The sequence below is a fragment of the Coturnix japonica genome, chromosome 1 (assembly GCF_054131305.1).
Source record: "Coturnix japonica strain WE chromosome 1, WE-NBRP24, whole genome shotgun sequence".
NCBI classification, from domain to species: Eukaryota; Metazoa; Chordata; class Aves; order Galliformes; family Phasianidae; genus Coturnix; species Coturnix japonica.
In genome coordinates this window covers 154,927,727-154,953,964 of record NC_140663.1, presented here as the reverse complement: position 1 = coordinate 154,953,964, position 26,238 = coordinate 154,927,727, and the positions used below count along the sequence as shown (strand labels likewise).

Here is a 26,238-nt window from a genome sequence, read left to right as displayed (position 1 = left end):
ACAGACTCCGACAGCAGGCCTACACATCAAGCACAGATGATGATGATGATGAGGGTAGCTCATTCCTTGGTACCATGCAGTACCAAGCTGAACACATCATACAAGGCAGCCTGGCAGTCTTCCTCTGCTCTGTCAGTTCAGAGCTGCTGTCTTCAAACAGAGGCAACCAGACCTTCTGCAGTGCTCCAGCATCCCCACAAACACATCAGTGGTTTCCCCCTGCTGGAAAACCTTCCCAGACTTTTGCTTGCTCACACTGGTATCATATTTGCAGCCTCCATCACTCAAACAGCACGCAGCTCATCTACACCCACTGCACACAAGATGTCTTTCACTTGTTTCCTGAGCCAACGATGTGAAACTGATGTCAAATCTGGGTCATTAATATTTATTTTTTCAGCCTTCGGTATTATTTACTTAAGGAAGAGGAGTACATGGTAATAATGTCACATACCACAGAGAATGCAGTTTCCAGTCCTTTTTAGCCAGTTTACAGCAATATTTAATACAATTTAATATAAGTTGATCCAAAACACTACACACGCCAAAGATAAGAACAAAGATGTCACATGATGTAATAAAGCAGCCCAAACTACTTAATTGCCCTGTCAATAAATTATATTTCTATTAATATAGAATTAATAATATAAATATATTTCTATTCCATTACTGCTCGTGCAAAATGAGAAAAAAAAAACATCATAAGAACCAACAGCATGAAAAGATGTTATCTGAAGCATCTGAAAGTGAACATAATCAGCAAGCCCGTTCAGGTAACTTGTTACAGAAATACTTCTCTCCCCAGTAATTCATTTTAAATAAGGAAGAACAAAAAGTCTTGTTAACAATTTATTTTAACATTAAGGATGACTACAATCCCTATCTTTAAAACGACTATTTAAAAGCTATGTTAAGCGTTATATGACTACCAAAATCTATGTGTAAGTAGACACAGAAGCACGAAAGTCCTTATGGGTTATAACTTCCTTCTCATAGATCACCGGGCTATTGAAAGACAAAAAAGTAGACCTCAGTTAATTAACCTTTTCTGGGTAATCAGCATTGTTCTCTAAGCAGGCTCAGGCTGAAGAACCAACAGCTGAATGTGAGAAAAGCCCTCAGAAGAGAGCATCTTTTTTTCAGCTGCAGTTCTGCACATCTTTGTGTACTTGGAACAGTATGACCCGCCAGATGTGAAACCCTGAACTTTCTAAAGCTTCTAAAGAATGCAGAGAAAAAACAAGCGTGAATGAAAACCTCTAGTTTTATGGTTATGTAGCACAAAGAGCACTTGCTGGCTGCATGGTTACTGGGAGGCAACCAGCACCCAACCAGGTGAGGATCCATTCTTCAGCTGCTCTGGAGCGATTCAGCTGGCATTGCCAGGGAAATGAATTGCCCTTTCATTCTGTTGCCAGTGAATTGGCTTGGAAAGACTTTTAAAACCTATCAAAACAATAAATACTCTTCTACTGCTTTCAAAATAGAGATTGTTTATTTTTAAATGAGACAAGCTACGCAGATATTATCCTACCATGTACAAAATAGATGGGGGAGGTAAGGATATAATACAACCCTGCCAGAAAGGGACTGGTGGATGGGAAGCTGGACATGAACCAGCAGTGGGCCCTGGCAACCTAGAAAGCCAAGCATATCCTGGGCTGCACCCAAAACAGTGTTGGCAGCAGGGCGAAGGAGGTGATCCTGCCCCTCTGCTGTGAGCTGTGAGACCTCACCTGGAGTATTGCATGCAGATGTGGAGTCCTCAGCACAGAAGGGACACTGAGCTGATTGAGTGTGTCCAGGAGAGGGTCACAAAAACGATGCGAGGGATGGAACATCTCTCCTATGAGGACAGGCTGAGAGAGCTGGGGCTGTTCAGCATGGAGAAGAGAAGGCTCCTAGCTGACTTGTGAGCTGCCTTTCAGTATCTAAAGGGGGGCCATAAGAAGGAAGGGAACAGACTCTTTCTTTAGCAGAGTCTGCTGTGACAAGAGAAAGGGAAATGGTTTCAAACGAAAAGAAGGGTGATACAGATTGGTCATAAGGAAGAGGGTTTTTTACAGTAAGGGTGGTGAGGGGCTGGCACAGGTTGCCGAGAAAGGTGGTGGATGCCCCATCCTTGGAGATACCCAAGGTCAGGCTGGACAGGGCCCTGAGCACCTGATGGAACTGTAGGTGTCCCTGTTCACTGCAGTGGGGAGTTGGACCATATAACCTTTATGGGTCCCTTCCAACTCAAAAGCTATGCTATGCTATGCTATTTATTCCATTCCATTCCATTCCATTCCATTCCATTCCATTCCACCCTAAAGCACTGGGTTTATCCAAAGACCAAAGCCTGCCCCATTACAGCTCCTGCTCTTTGGAAAGGGGTGGAGGTTGCCAGTGCTAACAATATGACACGGTTAAAAATAAAAACATCCCATTCTGTCAGCAGTCCTAACCACAGAGCTGATTTAGTACAGTTACAGAGCAGTTTGCAAACAGGAAAAGAAACTTCTCTGGAAAACTCTTTAAAACTCAAAGCCAGCTATTTAATTGTCAGACAATGAGAGAAGAGTTTAATTTTATCCATGCTGCTTTCTGTGAAGCCTTCTGCATGCACGTTTTCCAGCAATCAGTATTTTTAATTCTATCTTGAAATAAAAGGAATTAAAAATGCCACCTGTTCCTCAGTATAAAATAATGAACAATTCAGAATTATAGAAATGCCTCTCTGAAAACTAAATAACTGGACTGGAAACAGCAAACTCTTTATCCACTGTTATTAAATAAACATGATAATAGTAGTATTTAAAATGCAAGCACAGAACTGACAGTTTTAGACACATAGACATAAAGACATAGAATGGCCTGGGTTGAAAAGGACCACAATGATCATCCAGTTTCAATCCCCCTGCTATGTGCAGGGTCACCAACCACCAGACCAGGCTGCCCAGAGCCACATCCAGCCTGGCCTTGAATGAAAGGCCTTTACTGCCTCTAACAGAGAGACACTATCACGAGAAGTAGAATAAAGGAAGATATTTAACAGCCACATTTAAGATACTATATCTACACAGCCCATCACCCCAGAAGTTCTTTGGGCACTTTAATGGGTAAGAGACATGAAGTGATGCTGGCTCCTACCTGTTATGACATAAGCCACTCCTGGGATTTTCTTTAAGAATAAAAGACCTTTCACTTTAGGGGCACTTCATGAACTGGTATGCTGAGATCAGTAACAGACAGTTTCATTTCTGATAAATTTTGCAAGCAAGCGTATGAGAATAAAAACTAAAATCGAAACTGATTTCCAAACCAGTCTCTGTTTCAGGGAAAGCAAAGTAATTATCAAGACTGAGAGCCAAAATCTCATGCACCAGGGTAAGTTTATATTACAGACCCCCATCCTATGTTCCTCTGCAAAAACAAAACAAAAAAACAAAAAACAAAAAACAACAACAAAAAAAAAACAATCAAGAGAAACCAAACCAAGCAACCAAAACACAAAACACTTCTGCCACCATCCCAGGGAAGTTCACAATTATTCCTCTCAGGCTTATCCATTATGGTCCCCATGAAAGCCATCATACAACCCTGAACTGCAGGAGCCGTACAATATAGGACATGTTTCAGGTTCCACCTCATTTTTAGTGGATTTGTTGAATGAACTTTAAGATTTAAGCTGAAATCATTATGTTTACTAACTCTACTCTTGCTGAGAGTGCGATATGGTGTACAATCATCCTTCGCTGTCCTCTGGGTCCTCTCAAAATAAAAGAGCAGGTTGGGTTTCTAATGGTGGTGACCTGAACACCATTTGTCAGGTAGAGGTCAATAAAAGTCCAGACATCTCATTTCTCCTCTTGCCATATAAAAATGATGCCAGAGGCAGTACTTAAAATTCAGGCACATAGAAGCAGCTCTTCAGCCAGGTGCAAAGAGTAGGGCAGTGGAGAAACACCCATGGGGGGCTCAGCCATGGGCTTTTTTGATCATCAGCGATGGATATGATTTTTGCCACCGCTGATTTTTCTCCTTATTGAATCTAAATAGTCATAGAATCATAGAATTACCCAGGTTGGAAAAGACCCTGAAGATCATCAAGTCCAACCGCAGCCTAACCATAGTACCCTAACTCTAAAAACCCTCCGCTAAGTCATATCCCTGAGCACCGCATCCAAACGGCTCTTAAACACAACTAGGGATGGCAATTCAACCACCTCCCTGGGGAGCCTATTCCAGTACCTAACTACCCTTTCTGTAAAGAAGTTCTTCCTAATATCCAACCTAAAAGTCATAGTCATAATAAGTCTTTACTTTCTATCATAATCTTCCTCATTAATGTCTCTTGCCTCATCCATTCTGAGTCACTCATACAGTTTGCTGCTGTGCATCACAGCAAGACCCAGGATACTATAAAAACTGAAGCACATATGCTTGATAATATTTTTTATCATAGTCACATTTTGAGGCAACTCTGAGGAGACAGGGAATGAGCTATACAAGAGTTCTGTAAATTCAGTTCAGCAGTTAATGAACTTGCAAAGCACTTTGCTAGTTCCTCTCTCCTTAGGAAGGCCCAGTGGAAGAGTCTGGGAATGAAGCTCAGAGCTGATGTGATTTTCCTTTGTTTGAAGAGATTCAAACCACTTTCAAGAAGAGCTGAAACTTCACACTCTGCTTGCACAATGTTCTAACTTAAAGCTTGCTTTGCTATTTCCCTATTTAATTTATGCTGTCGTAAACTAAATGCAAATGCATATTGCTTAACAGGGAAAAAAATGAAGTTTTGGTAGGTTATGTGCAACTCTGCAACTACAAGTCAGAAAAAAACCAACTGTTATGACCATCAGTGGTACTTGGTCTTAAGAGGAAGAGACACCTTTTTAACACAGCTTGGCTTACAAAGAGGGCTATTTTATTCTGTGAGAAGTGACTAGAAAACACAGCTTCGTAGGAGACAACCTTAGGAGAAGTGGATTATTATTACTTAGAAAAAAAATGATAGCAACATGACAGTTTTTCTACTCAGTTGTGAAACGTTTCCCATCATTTTTTCTTCAGTTTTCTGGACAATGAGCAGTGCTGTTCAGTGACTTTTCCAGTTACCCAAGCACATATGCCTGGAAGCAGCCTACATTCTGCTGGAGCAAAATCAGATTTGGACCAGTTTCCACTGTAGATGAGTAAAGAGTGATCAAAACTGGACCAAAAGTCACAACTACAGAATAACACCATGGTATCTGCAGGTTAGCAGCACAAGGGTCGAGGTGCTGAGCTGCCTCAGGCCTTCAGCAGCCCCACAGAAGCACTGTAAATCACTGCAAATATGAAGCAGTGCAGTGATCACACCACATTCCTGCTTGAATGCTGTAGGGCAGTGAATTTTATCCAGAAATGTGGTTAAGTGTAGGGTTGAAGTTCTCTGTGAGCATTCCCTCAGTTTTATTCTTTGTTCACCTTCCACTCAGAAATGATATCATGGCATCCATGAGAACGGCACAGGACCTGAGAAGAGAGGGGAGCATGGAAGAACAAAGCTTGCAAGTAATAAAGGGAGCTAGAAGACAAGAGATCCTGGCTCACAGTCATAGCCTTCAGTTACAATTTATTCTTCAGACAAATATTTCCCTTGGTTAACTATACAGTTAACAGAAACATGTAGTAAATAATATATTCACTGCAGGGAAGGATCCCACATTTCTACTTCCTTAGGATCATGCCCTCTCTCAGCATTATTATCTCTGTGTATAAGACATGTGCGAGAGTAAATTAAATCCCAAACTACTTGACCTATTCTTGAAGGATATTCTACGTATTGCAGATATTTGTGGATCCTACTATACGTGTACCAGAAATAAGGTTATGGCCGCTAAAAGACAAAGAGCACAGGACATGCAAAAGCACTGACAGCATTCTTCTTTTAACATCACTAAGATAAGTATCTAACGTATAGTTAATGCAGCATAAAGCCGTAGGGGAAAATGTGCTTCTATGAGTTTGTTTTCTTTCTTTGAGTACAGTATCGATTGTATCCTGACCTAAAAGACCCCCCTTCCTACAAACTTTCTTTTCAGTTAATTATTCTTTTGGGCTTATTTTCTGCTCAACAAATAGAAAAGCCTCATATCTGTACTGTACAGGTAAGTTCCTTAGCCAACAAGCAGGACAATAAGCAATTCACACAAGGCTGTAGATGCTGAAGACTTATTGAAACAGCTGGGCTTTGTTTTTCAAATAGCAATGAACAATCATGTCACTGTTTTTCCAAACAGAGCAAAACATCTACTTGGAATGTCTTTGTCTGCTCTGCAGCCACACCAAGATGCTTCTGGAAATGCTGTCCTTGGGATATCAAGGAAGTTCTGCAGAGTTCCATTTCTTGTTCATCCAGTTTCCCACTGAATCTGAACCCTGATTCATGGGTGATAGCGCTCCCTCAGCTTTTCTGCTCATTACAGCTTCATTCTGAGGGCAGCCTGACTCACAAATGTCCTCACACAAAGCCAGCTCCTACTTGTTTTAGTCTGCCAGAAGACACTGGAACTTCTGATTAGGAGAACAGCAGGACCTGTTGGTCTGAACAGCAGAACAGCTTTGCCGGGGTGTTCAGTACTCATCTAAGATGGAAAGAAGCAAGCCCAGCAGCTTTAGTGCCAGTAACAAGGGACAGAGAGCCAGGCAAAGCAGTACAAATCCAACCTAGTCCTTAAGCGTTTGTTTTTCAGCTGCACAGGGACTGCAGACCTAAAGTGCCATGCAAGGTGTTCTCAGATTTTTTCCTTTTACACATTTAAGGCTAGTTAACTGCTGATTTCATGGCACATCCTCCTGCTCTTGTGTTACGAGATTGGAAGTTTCTCTACTTTCTACATAGGTTAACTGCTGTGCACAGTTCTGTAATTCTTACATGCTTCCTTTTTAATGTCATCAGTCTTCCCAGTCTCTTGGGAAAGCTGTTCTTGTGTTTTCCCTACTTGTCTTCCAATCCCTCTAATGAGGCAATATCCCGTCTGAACCGGCATCTTCTGCATCAGATTCAGCAATCCAGACTCAGACAGACCTGATGAATGGTAAGAGCATTATCATTCTTTCCTTTATCCATCTTCCCCCTTTAAGTACCCCAGCAGTGTTTGTATACTTAACAGATGTGCATGGCTTTTTGTTTTTCTTTTTTTTTTCCAATTCAAACTGGCACTGTTTAAAAATGTACAGAAGGTGGATAAAAGAATAATGCATATTTATCAACACCAGACTCTCTCTACAATACTCTGCAATCCACTTAAAACATTTTCCTTCAGTTCTTCCCATCTCCCCAGATCCAGTTAGTTTACCTGCTAGTTTAGAGCAGCAGACTGGCCCAGAATGCATTAGGCTGGCAGGAAGCAGAGGATTCACCCGCTACAACTCCAATGGACAATCCTAGAATCATATGTTCCTTGCAAGAAGGGTGGGAAGAAAACAATATAGGAGAGCAATAGGCAGAGGCAATCATGCCAGAGGAAAAGGTTGATGGTACATGTCATACTTTCTCCTTTGAAAAGGTGGGACCAGAAAGGCAAGTCTGTGACATAAGCACGGGGAGTGCACAAGGCCAACTCCATCCTTGGATGTGGAAAATAATATCATTTAAACCTGTGAAATGGTGCAACAGATTACGGTGCACCTTTGCAAAGACATGTGGAAGAACAGCGTATTGACAAGAGGCCACTGCTTAAGCGACTGTCACCCATTCACCAGATCAATAAAGCCTGCAGCAGCTCCAATTCAGTTATCTGATTGCTACCTTATAAATAACTAATGCTTTTCAGTGAGGGACAGTATCCTGTTTGTTGCAATACCACTAAATATTAAAGCCTCTCTGCATCTTGTTACTACTTTACTACTTACAGCACCTTGCATTCTGCACCTTGTTGCTACTTTATCTTCCTTTTTTTTCCTAGAGAGTTACAAGAGGAATCCTCTGCAGTTTGGGCCCAGATGCTGTCCCTGCTTGCATTCTCCAGATCTCTGTTGCTGCCATTCATTGGAGGAGCAGTGGGCTTATCTTGAGAGAAGCAGATTTGAGGTCTGAAGACAAAATCAGCTCTGAGGATCAGCTTCTTTGTTTTGCAGCCCCCCTACATTTAAATCTTATTTCAAGCTGATATAAAAGGCAAGATCTGGAAGTTCAAAAGCAATACTTGCTTACAAAGTCATGCTACTAGCCATGGTGATAACAATAAAGGTATTAATATTTATGTACTCGCCAGAATCAGGGATTCAAGGGAGAATACTTCAAAGCAAGGACCACCACCACCCAAGGAGGTGGAGGAGTCACTGTCCCTGGAGGTGCTCAAGGAACATGTAGATGTGGCAGTGAGGGACATGATTAGTGGACATGGGTTGGTGGTTAAAGATGACCTTAATGATCTTTTCCAACATTAATGACCATACAGTTCTATGTTCCTACTATTAACATACTGGACAATCCACTATAAAGAATAATAGAGACTGGAGACAGTAGGCTATTCTTCTAGCAACAGGAGGGTTATTTGTGTGATTTCTTTTTAGGAAAGGGTGACTTGGTGTAAAACAGGACAAATACACAACACAGATCTTCGGCTCAAGAGATATTTTCACAGTGGCTGGAGTTACATGCAGAGGGGTTACATGCAAATGAACACAGCTTTTTCCAAACTGTTTTATTCTGAGACATTGCCTTCCAGAAGGATACTACTGGTTAGCATAGGCATAGCTTGTGAAAAGAAAGGCATGCAAATGATTTTGGGCTATTTGAGGGCCGTCAAAACCAGAGGATGGCAGCAGACTGAAGCAGACACGAGCCATCGCTGACCTTGATGGAGGACACCAGACTTAAAATGGTAATACAAAGTGGAAACCAGCTAGAGACCACCCATTGGGGAAGTAAATCCTGAAGCATAAAATCAGCTCAAAGCTTTTGCTGGGGGAAAAATGAACAGAGAGAGAGTTAACAGCAGTAAATAAAGGAAAGGTCTTTCATGATTCTGCTGCCTTGCAGGCTCAGCACTGCCTGAAAAATTAGATCAGATTTGCAATTCTAGCTCAGCTGTTCACAGGTCAGACAGGATCGCTTCTTAAGGGAGGGCATGGGAGAGAGGAACAGTTTCCCCTACAGACAGCTAAGCACTATGCAAAAAGACTGATAGGATTTGCCCAGTTAACTCAAGCCATGAGAAATGCTCCACACAAGCTAAAATACTCTTTTGGTTTCAGAATCTATGCATTTTCTGCTGGTCGAGCAATTTCTGCTCCCACTCTTCTGTTCTGGTATTTAAGACATGATGAAGACACCCAAGTGGAACAACCCGACAGTCCAGGCAGTCCTTGCCGCATTTCATAACATGAGAGTTCTTCTATTTATCAAGCATACACATGGATCTTGGAGGGAACATACACAATCCGTGAGTAGTTATCAAGAAATGTAAATCATTAACAGCCTTCAGCAGATTAAACAGTTTACTTAATTCGGGGATGTCCCAGCTACTGAGCATCTGGAGGGAGGGAATGCAAGAGAGCTTGGGGGAACTATTCCATTAATTTACTCAGAAGTCAGTGGAAGCTAAACATTATTGTAATCAATTTTTATTACACTTTAGGGGGCAGAAGGAGAACATCATTCAGGCATTAGAAAGGGCTGTCCTGTGTGTAGGATCTGACCCCTAAAACAGATGAGCTGGACAGCTTACTCTAAACAACACCAATAAACGGCAACTGTAAGTTTATAAGGAAGACCCGAAGCAATTGTGACCCTGAACACAAATGTGAACAAATGGATTGTTTGCACTTTCATCATCTGCACTGCACAGTATAAATACATAAACGCAATCTAACAAAGGCTCTTAGAAGTGCAACAGCCAGATCATTTCAGAAATGCATCTTTTCCTCTCTGGCATTGCAATCTTTAAGAGGCTTCTCTCACATAAAAGATCAGTGTTTGTCTCTGCTTTTCCCAAGTTTATTTATTTATTGCTGGAGAATTTAGTAACCTGTTTAAGATACGTTGGCATGAAAGTCAGTCCATTATTCTCTTCCTTTCTAAATCAATCACTTAAAAGCCTGGAGACATTTTTCTTTACTTCCATCAGTTCTCCTAGTCATCCCGTACCGGCTGCTTGTCTGCCACCCTTCAATTTCACACACATTTCAGTCACACTGTTTCTCTCCCTGAGAACTTTGCTGCAGTTCTCTGGTTAGACAAGGGCTGACGGTGATTCATGTGTTCTGCTAGGCTTGATCTTTTAAGAACACTCATGCTGTTGCCAAGAACACAGGCTTCAGAAGTCTATGTGTGTGTAGGAAAGGTGCAGATCCTCCCTCTGCATTCCAGTCCTCCTGTTCTCCACAATGCAATTTAACCAGAAGCTACCAGACTACCAAGGTCACCCCTCTCCCTGGCAATAGAAGCTTTCAGCATGCATGCATTCCCACACAGCTGCAGTGGTAGCCCACATACCCGCTCCAGCAGCTGCTGTCCCCTTCTTCATCAAGTCCAATATAGCTCTGAAACAATGAGGCAAAGGCAGATATTGCCATGTCCTCCCATTTGAACTCCAGTTTTCTACTGCATGTAGCATCTCAGCCTACTCCCTGTTGCCTGAGAGGCATCACATATTGACATAAACAACAACTAAGTTTAATAAAATCCATTAATAACTTGGGAATTTACTGTAGGTCTACATCAGATATCAGGTGCCAGTTCTTTTCCAGTCCAAGCCGTCCCATTTCACTTTCGTTACAGATGACTGCTGAATATTGCTATTGCTAATGCTGTTAAATACCAAGGATACGCGACCGACTGCTCCAAGACTTCATGCTAGAAGGAGACAGCCTGGCTTTTATGAATTTCAAATTGATAAGACAGAGCCACCAAAAGAATGAATAAACAGCAAGGTGAGGAACAAGAGAGAGCGTGGAGGGAGGAACTGCATTACAGATGTAACTTGAGTGGGAAGAATAAGCAGTATGTTATAAACAGGTTATAAAGTACAAATGACATAAAGCCTGCAGTAAGGATGGCAGCGAGCATCTGTTTCAGTAACCTCGAGGCAAGAAAACCAAAACAGCACAGTATTCTGAAATAACAGATTTATTCAAACTAAAGAGCAAGCTGAAGACAGACTCTTCAAACCCCAGGGCTTCCCCCATGCCCCAGTTACTGGGATTTCTGGAGCATCAAGAAGGCTTTTTGCATGAGGTCAACCCAACACCAGAAGGAAAGGAGAACTCCAGCTCCACACTTTGAATTTATGAAGCAGACTAGTGGTGACAGACATGGTAACAAAAACCCTTCCAGCTGCACTCAACAACCGCGTATTTCCCTAAGTGTAACATCTAAATATATAACATGGAAAGTATTTCTTACATTAAGGCTTCTCTATGCAGTGCACTTGCACTTCACAAGTATGAGCTTCTAGGAAGCATTTATAAAATACATTTGTTGCTTGCCTCTTCTTTAAAAAGTGCAGATACTTGATATGCTTCTAAATTAATCGTGGACAGGTAGAGAAAGAAACACCAGGATCCAGCTTTGTAAGAGAATTTCAGCATAGTGACACCAGACACGTGGAGGTCTAACATAAGTACACAGGTCTGGTAATGCTGTCCTCATATAGGAAGTAAGTTCTTCTAAACGAGGTTCCGTAAACATGGCAGCTCAAGCCAACCAATGCAAAATGCCAAAAGGCTGTGTGAAATCCCACAACCTCCCCAGACCCTGTTGTACCTAACTTGGACTGCATGATTATATGGATTCCAATCTCTCTCCTTCCGACACTCATTTTTACTCCACAACAGTTCAACTGTAAGAACACGCAACTAGGAGGACAAGGCAGGCTATGAGATCACCTGAGCATGCAGGCATTGGCATTATGCTCCCTAGAATCAAGTCTCAAACAAATCTGAGGGAGGAAAAAAACATTAAATTAATAGTTGATGTTAGATCACATGGTAGGATGCCATTAGTCCAGCCATCCTCTTCCTAAGAAATCCAGAAGCTACCTAGCTAAGGTAACAGAATCCATAGAGTTGGGAAGGACCCCTCAGGGTCATCTAAGTCCAACTCCCCTGCAATGAACAGGGACACCACAGCTATATCAGGTTGCCCAGGGCCTGATCCTGCCTCATCTCAAAAGTCTCCAGGAATGAGGCATCAACCACAACACTAGGTAACCTGTTCCAGTTGCCTCACCATCATCACTGTAAAAGATTTTTTCCTAATATCTAACCTAACATTACCCTCCTTGAACTTGAAGCCACCTCCTCTTGTTCTGTCACCACAGGCCCTGCTATAGAGTCTGTCCCCTTCTTTCCTATAGCCCCTCTTTAGATACTGAATGGTCAGCTCTCAGGTTACCTTGTAACCTATTCTTTCTCAGACTGAACAGCCCCAGTTCTCTCAGCCTGTTCTCACAGGAGACACCCTCCATTCCATGGATCACCTGTGCCTGCTAAGATCTTATGACAATAATTAACTACTATATAAATGCATCAAGGATGCAGCACTTACCATCAACAGCAGTTAAAAGCATAACATAACATCAAGACTGGATAAGCTCCTTTTAAACAAAAATCAAATCTATCTGCTGGGTAGGACAGAAGATCAATCATATGTTCTCAAACGTTTCCCCCCTCCACAAAGAAAAGTTCCATTTCTATTTTCAGCTTCATCAATCGATTGCCCCCACCTGCTTACTTTTTGTTCAGGTAATAGGTATCCTTACCAAATGGCAATGCCACACATTGCTCTGATATGTGATTTCTGGAATCTTATCAGTTTAGCTACACAGGAGGAAAGAGAGCCAAGTCAGACATCTTGTTCCGTTTACCTTCATGTTACTTATGCATAACTGATAGCTACTCATAACTTAAGTATATTTGACTGCAAATCCACTCCTCCCTCACCCTCTCTGGCTAAAATTGTTTCCATAAGATTTGATGCAATGGAAGCTGAGCAGAACTTCTGTCTATATCTGGAACAAGAAAGTGTAATTTTGTGGTACAACAGAAGAAGCAGCTTTGTAGAAATAAGTTATAAAAACTACAGTCAAACCACTGTTTCCTAGGTATTCAGAGTACACATGATAACAAGGAAATCTCTTTGCTTTTTTAATTCTCTGATCTCGGATCTTAAAAAGACAAGTCAGCCTTCAAAGAATCACAGAATCAAAGAGGTTGGAAGGGCTCTGGAGATCACCCCATCCAACCAAACCCCTGCTAAAGCAGGTTCCCTACAGGGCAGGTTGCACAGGTAGGTATTCAGGCAAGTTGTGAATATCTCCATAGAAGGACACTCCACAATCTCTTTGGGCAGCCTGTTCCAGTGCTCCGTCACCCTTACAGTAAAGAATATTTTCCCCATGTTTGTATGGAACTTCCTATGTTCCAGTGTCAGCCCAGTGCTCCTTGTTCTGTTTCTGAGCACACCGAAAAGAACGTGGCCCTATCCATTTGATTCCCATCCTTTAGATATTTATAGACACTGGTAAGATCCCCAAAGTTGTCTTGTGACAACTTAAAGCTAAGCAGAAAAATCCAACATAATTTTCTTGCTACCAAATGACCAAGACCAGAGGGTAATTTCACATTAAATCATCCTGGGAATAACTGAAATGACATTAAAAACTAAACAAGAAACTTTTCATTGAAAAGATATAAACACAGAAGGTTCTTACAGTGGAACACACAAGAAGTCCAAGCTAGAATAGGTTCCTCCCTAGATTGTGAGGGAACTTGCAATGACTTTCCATTAAAGATGATAAAAAAGCCCAGCATTCCTCACCACTGCTAAGCCCAACTTGGAGACATGAAGCCCAGTAAGGCCAAGCTCTGAAGCAGGAGAACACAACTGCCATGGGCAGCACCATGCTGAAGTCATGGAATAGCAATGCAACATCCTACATCTGTTTCCTACTTTTGCTTCCACTGCTGTGGAAGTGAAGGGTAAGTCAGACTCCAGTTTTGGAGACTCTAAGTTTTGTTCTGTAACTACATCACCTTTACGACAAATCCTTTCTTCTGCCTATAACCCCCAACCATATACTTGTTCCAAAGGAGTGGGTAGCTTTTCAAAATTCATCTTTACTACCATTTGACACACAGAATGAAACCTTTTACCCGTTATGAAACACCGGAGGGGTGTTACCCTAACTATGAGTTAGGCTTGTGCTCTTCTGGCACGCTGCTAAGCAGCCCCACCACTGTAGCCATGGAGGTTCCACCCCGGGATGACAGAAGAAGGGCACAAGCTGGCAAGTAAAGAATAATTCATGCTCAAATCTATAGTACGTAACAAAATAATGCTCTACTCAAACCAGCCAAGCATATTTCTCTGAGACTCAGAAGCAAAGAGGGATTATTTTGACTGGTGGTAGAAGTCTACTGATGGGCGCACTGAGGCCTCCAAAGATCTACCTTCCTCCAACAAGTTGTATCAAATGAGGTTTAGACTGGACATAAGAAAGAACTTTTTCTCTCAGAGTGGTCAGGCACTGGAATGGCTGCCCAGGGAGGTGGTGGAGTCACCATTGCTGGCAGTGTTCAAGAGGCATCTGGATGAGGAGCTAGGAGAAATGGGTTAGTGGTTTTTCTGTAGGTATGGTAAGGGGAGGACGGTTGGACTAGATGATCTTGTAGGTCCTTTCCAACCTTATGGTTCTATAATTCTATGATCTGGTTCACCTTCAGAATGTCAAATTACAGATCGACGTACTTAAAGGCCTCTACCTCGTTTAAACAAGCAATTTTATTTTTATTTTAAATCACAGAGCCAATTTCTCATAAGAAATGTGACACCTCAACAACAGTGTCAGCCACATGATCTGGGTGACTTAACCTGTGAAATGCATCCCAATGAATTAATGATGCGGGCCTGGGACAAGATTCTGGCAGAGAGGCCACCTGGCACTGAAAACAGTGACTGCATCCAGCCTGTGTACAGGGAATGGTCCCTGGTCAAGCTAATTCTGTCCTCAGGCAAGCTTTGGGTTTGACACCAAGCAAACTGACTCAGCATAAACAGTGCCTTGTACCAACAGTCACACAGCACAGACAGATTCCCCTGTCTCAAAACATACCCTGGCACTGTTAAATTTATTAGAGTTAGTCATTACAGCAACTGGCTCCTAGGTTCAGCTGTCTGTTTCTACCAGCTGGCTCACGCCGCTATTGAAAAGAGGGAACAGTATTGATCTTGTTGAAGTCTGCCCTACATCTACAGTCACGTGCAATTTGGTGCTGATCTAGAAGAATTGGGAAGTTGGAACAACATGGTTTTTGCTGACTCTACTCAAGACAGCCCTACTTTCTAGTTTCTTTGTACCGTAACAATATGCCAAGTTAGTCTTTCCTCTTTTTCCTTCATTTTTATTAGCCTGAGGTCACTGTAAAGGTGTAAGCCAGAAAGCCAGCAACTAAATAAACAATTTCTGGCTTAAATATGGTCACGACTTGCAGCCATAAATAGAAAAATGAGGAGAAAAAAAACCCAACCCACAAGAAGTGAAGACATTTGCCAGGATAATGCTCCAGAGTATCACAAGAGTTGGTCTGCAAACCAAGAGCCAGCTAGCAGACACAGAATCACTCAGATTGAAAAAGACCTTCAAGATCATCAAGTCCAACCACAACCTGACCATACCACCCTAACTAACAACCCTCCGCTAAATCATGTCCCTGGGCACCATATCCAAACAGTTTTTAAACACATCCAGGGATGGTGACTCAACCACCTCCCTGGGAGCCTATTCCAGTGCTTAACTACCCTTTCTGTAAAGAAGTTTTTACTAATATCCAACCTAAACTTACCATGGCACAACTTGAGGCCATTTCCCCTTGTCCTGTCACCTGTTCCTTCAGACACATTTACATCCCGTAAAAAGCAGATGGATATATTCATTTCTGCTTCCTCAGAAATAAGCTTTAAGACATCAGAGCTTTAGAAGGACAAATATAAGCAGTGACCAAAAGTGATGCAGCGAATGAAACTAGTTGTGGATGGAAACTTCTTGGTTTGGTTTCCTGTTAATAAAAGCTTATTAGGGAAATATTCACCAAGCTCAACTCTTATCTACCAAAGTGCCCACTGGGGAGAAGGGAAAGGAAGAGTCCAAGCATCCTAAATCAGAGGAGCTTTCAGAATCCAGTTAAACTTGATACATTTCCAGGGATTACAGCATGCAATTTATTTTTAAACAATCCGTACATTCATAACCCTTCCCCTGGTATCTAATATGGGCCAGCCACAATATCTGAGAGAAAAATATGACCGAAAAACTAAGGATCACATCAACCAGTATTCATAGAATTGCTGGTTAAACAAAAACCCCATCACTGCTTTTAAACATCTACTCCAAATCCAAGACTTTAAATAAGTAGTGATCCAGGCTACTGTGGGATTTCATACATTCCTGATGGTCTTATGCTTCCCCACCATACAAGCAACTATAGTAAGGAAAGAGTACAGAGAAGGGAAGATAAGGTGCCAAACAACAGCATCACAGTCCACCAATGTCCACCAGAGCAACGATCCCAGACGTTTACTCTGGAGAAATCATGCTTGCAATGGCCCGTTGTGCTCAAAATATTTCCTTGCCTGTCCATGCTTTAGACCTTCATCTGCCACAAGACTCCAAGCGCTGCAGCAAGTTCTCCGTAATCTTCAGTGCTTTTGTCTTTTTGGCTACAAATAAATCTAACATCAATATGAACGTGAACCCGAAGGACTTAGTTCAGTAAGTGTTTATATGGGACTGAGCTTATGATCCTCTCAAGTCTAACAGAAACGTTTACTAGCTGGTATTCTGGAAGCATTATCACAGATTCATCTATTCCCATTCGTTTACTGGCAGTAGCAGAAGTCAGTGAGAGATTTGTTTATGAAGTCTGATTCATTTCCTGAGGGGAAGAGACTGCTCTCTTCTAGAGAAATGGATTAGCTTCTACGTCTTGTGTAATCAGCCCCTTCTATATAGCATACAGTGCTGATGACAGTGGTCTACCACGCACCAGAGCTGACGTGCTGAAGCCAACTGCTCCCTCCTGCTTGGAGAAACCCAACGTTTGTCTATTCCGAGCTGATAATTGCAGCAAAAACAACATCAAGACTCCCATTACTCCTGACTTTGGTGTCCATTCCAACTTCACATATACATTATTTTCTCTTCCCTCTCCTTCAGCACCATTAACATAGGATCAGTTTATTCTTTTCCTCTGCATGTTTTTAGCACAAACAGAAGCAAGTTGCAGGTAAAGCTATCTGCGTGCTGTAAAATGCAAGGCTCTTTTAATAGAGATTACTTTTCATTACTTTATGTGGCTTTCGGAGATAAGAGGCAACAGGGTGATATAACCAGGCAATCTCTTTTAGATCCCTGAGTAATAAATGGGCCTAGAAACAACACATACAGGAAAATACCTCGCAGAATATTGAGTCTGACAGTATCTTCAGCCAGAATCTGTAAAGAAAGAAACCTCAATGTATGTGTTCTCAGATAAGCATTCAAATCAGAGGACACATACACAAGATAAACTTCTCTGTGCTGCTTCATAAAGGCTCAGCAGCAACCAGAATGAATGCATGGCAGCAGACTCATTTGCAGCACTCTCCTGTTTCATCTTATCTTGCATCACAGTAAACATACTGAATTTTCTCTCTTAATCATTTATACATATACAATTTCAAACCATGGACTGTTGGTACATCTAAATCATGAAAGCACTGCATGCAGAAGATATGTACCAATGGTTGGAGTTGTGAATCAACCTCCTACCCCCAATCCTCTGGTATACATTAGTTTGCACAAATGCAATTATGTTTTTGTTATACCTTACTACCTCTAAAGCTAAATAAGAGCTTCAGCATCAACTCAAAACGAGACCCTTCTAGTGCTTAAAAACACAAGCTGTTTACTTACGCATTTCACAGTGCAGATGCACTGCCTGTTTAAAAATACAATTAAATCTTTCTTTGATACTATAAATGAATTTGAAGCTGAAGATAAATTTATCAAATTTGTGCTCCCTGCTGGAGGTGAAAAATCACATCATCTATCACATTCTTTGGCGCCTCTTGAAGAGGGTGCAATGTACTTGCTCTATCATCTGCATCCAGAGGATGCAGCCTGATGGCAAAATAGGCTAATTCGCATTAGGACAGTCCTTTCTCAGATGTCTCTATACAGGTAACTGCTATTACGTACTGGTAAAGGTCAGAAGTGTTTCCTTATGGGATTGGATCAACCACCAATGTTACTTCAAAAACCTGCTAAGAGCACTGATCTTTCCTCTCACAGTAAGGAGGAACTATGCACAATTTGAAGAATAAAAGACAACTGCAGATCAAGCTTACTTGTTAGTAAGCTTGGCAGTAGAACTGCCATACTCTTCTACCCAGGGCTGTGCTTTCCCATTGCCTTACACTCAGAGCTCAAATCCTTACAAGTTCCCTGAAAAAAAACCACAACTTGATTTAAATGGAGAATCCACATGGTATGACAAGCAAAGCCCATATGTTCAAAGCCTGGCCAAGGTTAGTTACATAACACTATTTCCTGCAGCCTGACTAAGAGAAGAATTAAAACACCTTTTTTTATTGTTTGTTTGTTTTATTTTTTAACCCAGTCTCCACAAATGTTCTTCCTTTAATGAGGATGGAAGCTGTATTTTGACCGCCCACAATTTTAGCACAGTCTCATTTTCAAAGTTTATCAACTATCTGATACCCAAATTTCCTTCTGACCATTATTTAGCTGCAATTTCAAGCCAGTAGGCACATAGAGAGTGACAAACACAGAATCCTAAGGGATGCATATGGTTTCGTGATTATGCAAAGCTCCCTCCCTGAGGGGCAGCCTGGCACACTCCCCCTCCTGCTTCTCATTTTGCATAATTGTTCTTCCCATTCTCCAGGCTCGCTCCAGACATTCACCCAACCCTTGACAGCATTCACTGCATTTTATACTTCATCCCATGAAAGTACAAAGAAAGCCATTGTGTTTTCTCTTTCCTGGAATGACCGATGGGGACTGGCTCAGCTAAGCAAGCTGCCTGCCCCCATGCACAGCTGCACCCACTGTCATCCAAGCATCCATCATTTCCCCAAACCACATATGGACAGGAAACAGACAGGGCTTTTCACACTCCTGTTTTGCAAATGCTTACAGTAGAAACTACCACAATTCTTATCAAGTAGCTATAGAGCTTTATAGAAAGGCACCTGGATCTGACAGGTGTGTGATGGAAGAACCATAAGCCAGGCAATTAAATACAGCTTCTGGAGAGTTTTTATGTGTGCATCCTTTCAAATTTGAGAGGCTCAGAATGCAGAGATGTGCAGCAGCTATTTGTGTAAAAGCCAGCTTCTTTCCTCAGGGCACTGCCCACTGTGTATGAAGCTTTCAAAGCTCCCTAGCACAAGAGCAGAGCATTATGCCCTCTCATATTCTCCTCCCCACTTGCTCTCAGAGATGCCAAGCATACTCTGTTTTGAGGCTGTTACAAGCTGTATTTTGCAAAACAAGGAGCAGCAGGTTTTTGGAAGCGCTCTGGCATCCCATCTGAGTGGTTTTCCTGCATACATTACTATGTGCGTGGCAGTGTGCAAAATCCCATGCAGCTGGGAAAAGAAAGAAAATAGGAGTTTGCCTCCAAAGCCCAATCCTTTAGGGCAGGTCAAGCAAGCTACTGACATATTTTCACGGTGCCATAACTTCATACGCTATTTGAGAGCTTCAGTCTGCTAACTGATCTGCAGTGAGAGGCCAGCCTTACTGTGCTATCAGCTTTACAAACGTTGCAATTCATTTATTTTAGGGTATTGCAGCCATTTAAAGCTAAAGCATCACTGCCTCCTCTAGACACATAACTAGCTTCAGGAGAAAGACCAACAGTCTTGTGCAATAGTCCATTTTGAGTTGTACGTCAGCTCTGCACTGCAAAGCCAGCCTATAACCCCTGTTTATTGTCCTGCCAGGGGCACAAAGAGGTGGCATTGTGTGGTCCCTTCTCCATAAGCAGCATTGTTCAGCTGCAGAGCTGGAATAACTGCAAAGAATGGTCATCAGGACAAACAGTGGAGCCTGACAGACTTAAAATGTGCTGATGAGAGATGGGTGTCAACAGACACCAGTGAAATTAAGTTGGGGTTATGGAAGACAAGGACAAAGATCAGACCCAGTAAGACAGGAGGTGGATGCTTAGTCCCAAACCTTGCTGCAACTCAAGAGCATTGTGCAGCTGCTGGCAGAATATGAGGCTGCTGCAAGGCACATGCAAGCTGCATTGGCAGCCTGTCTCCTTGTTTCATACAGAGGCTGTAAGATATGATACACGCATCTACACCTTTTGTATAATGGATAACCTCTAGATCAGAGAGGGGATTAAAAAGCACTACATCTCAGACTAAAGGCTCAAGCGCATAATTTCCCACTGTCCTATGATGCCTAACCACAGTGCTGAAGCTGGGTTTTTACAAGCCATGGTCCAAGCCATGCTGTCATATCACATTTTTGCAGCTGCCACCTTGCAGTTAAGACATGAACTTAATACAGCTGCAGGAGCTGCATCCATTTGTGCATTGACCTACATGAGCCAGCAGCAGCAAGAGAGTGAAAAAATCAGAGAGACAAGGCTGAGTCCTTGTGCTTTAAATCTTTAAGTGACATTAAGTGCTCAGTGGAGAGTACCAGAAGGCAAGGTAAACACAGGCTTTGTCAGCCTTCAGTAAATCATCTCTTGATGGCACAAAGCAAAATCACTCAGTACCCCACAAACTGCTAAGGAAAGTATATCATTCCAACAAGTTCTCAGCAAAACATTTTATGTACCAGCCCCAGCATTTTGGCATCTCAATGGGATACACATTAGCGAAATCAGGAACAGTCGCTTTTCAACATCTGGAACAAGTTCTGATTCCATGAAGCTTTTGGGCCTTCTCTCAGACCTCTTGCCAACAATCCACTTCTTGAGCAGCCAGCATTATCCTCCACCCCGAGCTTGGTTCCAAACACAGTCATTCACTTGCAACGCATCCAATTAGTTGGAAAAAAGAAACACAAACCCTGAGCAAATAAGTTGCATCTGCAACAACAGGCCTCAAATCCTTATGTTGTTTATGAAAGGTTCCTCCACTTCCTCTCAATAATTCCAACAGTAACCGATGTTCTTAATCAAAATTTAAAGAATCTCCAACACAGATGAGTCTTTTTACACTTCTAAAGAGCACACACACCTTCTGCACCGCTGCTCATACTGCAGTAACCCGGGTGTGAAGTTACAGGCTTGGACTGATCAATGCACAAACAGCCACCACTGAAATCTGTTCTCATACCACCTGCACTTCTGCAAGCCAACAGCCGCAAAGCAGAACAGCTTTCAGTGGAATAACTCTGTGTTTAGATGAGAATTACAAACCCATGTCGCAACCACTGCACTGTGAAGCAATTGTTCCACACCACTCCAGCATAGGAAAAGAGAAATCCAGAGTGTTTTCTTCTTGGAAGCATGTAGTTCCTCACATTCTGCCTGGCTGCAGGTCAGAGCGATGAGCCCATCTCACTTGGGAATGTACTATAATGCTGCATGCTTTATCTCCTGGATCCGGACAAGAAAAGAATCAAAAGGAACAAAAGGTATTTCAGAGTGGAAAGATCACACTTCACCCTGTTAGAATGACTGTCAGCAGATGCAAAAGCCAACTTCCATGAGTTCTGTCACGCACACCCGTTCCCATCCTCAGTGCACCATTACTTTATCAAAGTCCACACTTCAGCTACAGAAGACTCACTCACTTTTGTACCCATTACAAACCTTGTTGATTTGCATGCCCAGAAGATGAGCCTCAAAAAACAAAGCCTGCATTTAAAAACCCCAACCTGCAAAACAAACCAAGGAATAGAATTCTGGACAGTTTTCTCCATGTGAGACAAAGACATGAATATGAATGTAAGTGACCAGCAGCTGGGGCTCACTGTCACTTGTATTCTAACACTGACCCACACAAAGCCGAGACATCTCAGCACAAAAGGACTTTGGATGATAGAAGAGAGTGGAAAAGGCAGAGGTTTCTGTTCCCTTATTAAAAAATACAGAACTATTTCCTAAGGCATACAGTTCACTCCTGGATTTTGTCTCCTTCTAGGAGACCAGAGTGCTTCTTCTTGTGAATAAACTAGAGGGGTTTCAACAATTTCTTACTGTGAACTATGGAAACTTGTACATCCCCTGAATACTTTAAGGAAAACAACTCTTGCCTGCAACAACAACGTGTTCAAGGTCTGTAGGATGAAGTTAGCACACCTAAGTCTGGCTGCAGACCAGAGTTCATATTTATCAGGAAAGCTGTCTGCTTCAGCATACTTCTAAGCCTTTCTCCCCTGCATTACAGCTGGCAGTGCCACAAAAAGCAGGCTGGTGGTCCCCAGCCCCTCCTACCACGGCAGCATTACATCAGCACACCAACACCCAGCTGAATCAGCATTCTCATCCCTGGCAGGCTCAAGGAGTCACAGAAGCATGCCAGCACCAAGCCCTTGTTGGCAGAGAGAGCTGGGTGAGTCGGAATGCTTCTCCCGCCCCATCCCCATGCTCAGGTGAGATTAGTGATACTAAATCTCCACAGCACCAAGGAGCTGTGTCCCAGCTTGACACGGCAGTGACCTACTTTGCACAAGTGCCCAACACCCGCAGCTCCCTCTGAAGTCAAAAGACAAGGACACACACCGGTTTTGAAATGGCAGCGCATGCTTTAAACAGAGGAAGCCGGTGACAGCCTAGGGCCAGCTGTGCACATTAGGAGAATCCCATTTAGCTCCATGTGGAGAACTGAGGGCACTCAGTACTATGGATATGTGTCTGTTTGAATGTGTCTGCTGATTCTACCCATTTGCTGCCAGCACAGATGGAAACTCATCTCCTCTTTGTAGCTCACCTGCATCAGATGTACACATTCTTGGGTAGCAAATGCTGCTGCTCATTTAACTTCCACCTGCCTCGACAGGTGTATTCCTTTACAGAATAAAAGTGTGTATTATTCCAATGTAGCTGTCTTGTAAAGAGATACAGGCCCAACCTACTAAGGTTCCCTAGTAAGGAATCAGAAGAAGCAAATAAGACCAGTAGACAACACACACTGGGTAACTCACTTGACTCCAACTAGGAGTCAGAAGAGAAAATACACATATAGATGATGCACACTGAAAAGAAATTAATTCTGCAGACCATGTCAAGTTCAGATAGTCTTAGTTAACCCACCTTGAGATTACTTGTTTCCCCATCTATGCCTTTCTTTTTGAGGAACCCCCATGTTCTGCATTATTACTTAGTTTTCATTTTATTCCTGAAAATAAGTGCAATTCAGGGCTATATCACGCACAGTTATGTCTGCAAGCTATAGCTGAAACCACTTCCACGGTCTTTAAAAATCAGATAAAACCACTGGTACCACACAAAGTACAGAGAGCAGGCCAAGCTCCTGCTTTGAAGGATTTACAGTTACAGAACCGCATGATACACTAAGGAACTCCTTAGAGTGGTGTTTAGCTGTTGTGTACGTTAAAGTCTAACTTCAGCATCGATGTGTCCAGCCATTAGCTAACGAACAGAGAACTGCCTCCACTGTGCTCCAGAATGACAGCCCTCCCCAGCCCAAACCAGCACCAGTAACAGTCCATCCTTCCAGCTACTCCTTGTTTCAAAGCATCTCTCTCATACAACCAATGCATATCACAAGCTGGTGAGCTCAGTCAAAACTCACTTATTTCCCTAAGAGACAGAATACATCTCCACAACCGGCCTTTGCAGTTTCCAGGAATCTCTCAAAGCCCTCCACATTCCAAGGCCATTAAACAACAGCCTTAACACTAACACCAGCAGACAGGTCCAAACAGGAAGGATCTGCAAAAACAGTGGTGTTGAGTGCCTTGTAAACTGTGCTCCAGCCATAGGTACCCTGAAGCCTCCAGGTTGGATTCCCAAGCTGCTCTTCCTTCCAAAGTTTTAATCTCTATATCTTCTAACTACAATTAAAATGCTAACACGGATGGGAAATGAAAGAAAGAACCATCAGTGAACATCTGCATGCCTAAAGAAAGAAAAGGCACGATCACAGCTTGTAGCACCTCAAAGACACCACAACCCAGCCCCATAAGCAAGCACTTTACCTTGGTAGTGCCTTTAAACTAAACAACCTGCGAGCCTCCAGATGCAACACTGTACCTCTTCCTTTGATGGAGTTACTCTGTAGCAGCAGCAAAGCTTGAGCAGAACAGAGTTCTTTGCTGGTTTCAGCAGCTAACTGGACTTAGATGGCCTTTGTTAGGGGTTGGAGCTCACTTGGAAACCATGGCTTGGATGAACTTAAGCCATCTCACATTGGCAGGGTTCACATATCTGACAACTGGCTGGAAACTAATGCATAAAAAGGACAGTGACAAGATGAGAGATACTGACAGAATTTGGGAAAGCTAACTGAAATAACAGCAGTCACTCTGCAGGATAACAGGCAGAGGGGGACGGTCCAAGATGACCCTTGGGAATGACAACACATCGGCCTTTGGAGCAGACAGCTGGGGACACAGTTACGAGCACCCAAGCTGTAAAGCAATTCTGGTTCAAATACTTATCCGTGTGCTCTGTAAGAAAAATAAGCTCGTGCTTTAAAGGCCGGCGCCTGGTAAGTTCAGCGCTGACACCGCTGAGGGCTGAATTCAGCCCGGACTCAGGACGAAGCGCAGGGGCCCCGAACACGGCTCCTTGGAACTCAGCTCAAGATCTTATCAACGAGATACGGTATTTTAAGCAGCTACCGAGAAACACGGAGCAGGGAAAGGGGAACTGGAAGCGCTGCTTCAGCCCAGTCCTGAGGCAAGGTCAAGCAGCGCTCCCCGCGCCGTGCCTGCAGCCCCCGCCGCAGCCCGCCCGCCCGCTACCTGTCCTCGGAGACGCTGATGACCCCGTCCTCCTTGGGCACGATCGCTGCCATATTCACCACCTCCTGAGAGCCCTCCACTTTGTTGAGCAGGAGGGGCTTGCGGGTAAGCGCTTTGGGCTGCGGCTCCGCCGCCATGGGCACCGCCGTTGAGGGAAGATCAGCCGTGCGGGTGCCGGGCAGCACCGCGCATCCCCCGGGCTGCCCGGGAAGCAGGAACCAACGCGGCGGCGGCACCGCCCCCGAGCCGGGCCCCCGAGGGGCGGGACGGGGCGGGGGGGCAATGGCGGCCGGAGGCGTAACCGTGTCGCAGCGCCCCCAGGAGCCGGGTCCGCCTGCGAGGGGTGGGGAACGGGTGGTGGGAAACGGTGGGACTCGCCCGGGTACGAGGATCGAATTGGTGGTGATGAGGTCTGCAGCAAAGCGGGGCTGCTCGTATGATGAAAGCAGGAATTCACCCTCAGAGCTCGTTCCTAAGGGAAACGCGACGGTGTGGGTGCCCCATCCCTTGAGGGGCTGAAGGCCAGGTTGCATGGGGCCCTGGGCAGCCTGAGCTGCTGGGTGGCACTGCCCATGGCATGGATGCTGGGACTTAGTGATGTTCTAGGTCCCTTCCAGCTTAAGCCACTCTATGATTTCAAGTGTAACGTTACATTTACCCACAGTAAAATGAAGAGTGGCAGTTCTCTAACAACAACAACAAAATAATAAGCCAAGCCAATAAAACAGTGCTCCTGCTTGTCAGCAGAAAAACTGAGGAGGCTTATGAGTTCAGTAGATAGGGATGTATTTGTTGTGTCAAGATTTGTAAAGCTGAAAACTAAGCTCCAGCTAACATTAATAAAGTGAATGTGTTATGCTAAACAAGCAAGCAGTACCTGCAAGAGCAGAGAGACACTGAAGCTCTGCTTGACTACACTATGTGGAGTTCACAAGTGTACTGTGGGGGGAAAGGTCTGGTAGGCAACAGATAATGGCTTGCAGGAAATGAATCTGCACTCTCAAGCTATTTCCCAGAGGATGTATGATAACATCAGATAACATCCCTTTCTCGCAATTCATAGAAGGGAAACTACTACCAGAGAAGCAGAGATACAGACCAGCCCTCCTACTATTGTGGATGACGTGGAGTTCTATGCTGGATCTATGGCCAGAAATGCTTGCCTTGCTACTTGATGAGATGTGCGAGGTATTCTTTGAAGGTGTTGATACAATGGACAATTTTCAGAATAGACACATATCTTAAAAATATCTTTTAAAACTGAAGTCTGAAGAAATCTGGCAAGCGCTGCTCCCTTTGTAGTTTG

General features: G+C 43.3%; 1 protein-coding gene across 4 annotated transcripts in view; it reads right to left on the bottom strand.

Annotated features, from left to right (window-relative positions):
* WDFY2 (WD repeat and FYVE domain containing 2) overlaps positions 1-26,238 on the bottom strand; it is a 64,562-nt gene that overhangs the window by 24,472 nt on the left and 13,852 nt on the right. For 2 of the 4 annotated variants that reach the window (XM_015851861.3, XM_085536229.1), the window contains exon 1: positions 24,933-25,149. The exons of 1 other annotated variant lie outside the window; for it this stretch is intronic. In XM_015851861.3, coding sequence (XP_015707347.1) covers positions 24,933-25,069 — 137 coding nt within the window. In that variant the 5' untranslated portion in view covers positions 25,070-25,149. Of the gene's footprint in view, positions 1-2; positions 221-24,932; positions 25,150-26,238 lie in introns of those variants that run through there. One more of the 4 variants, XM_085536228.1, reaches the window with a different exon arrangement.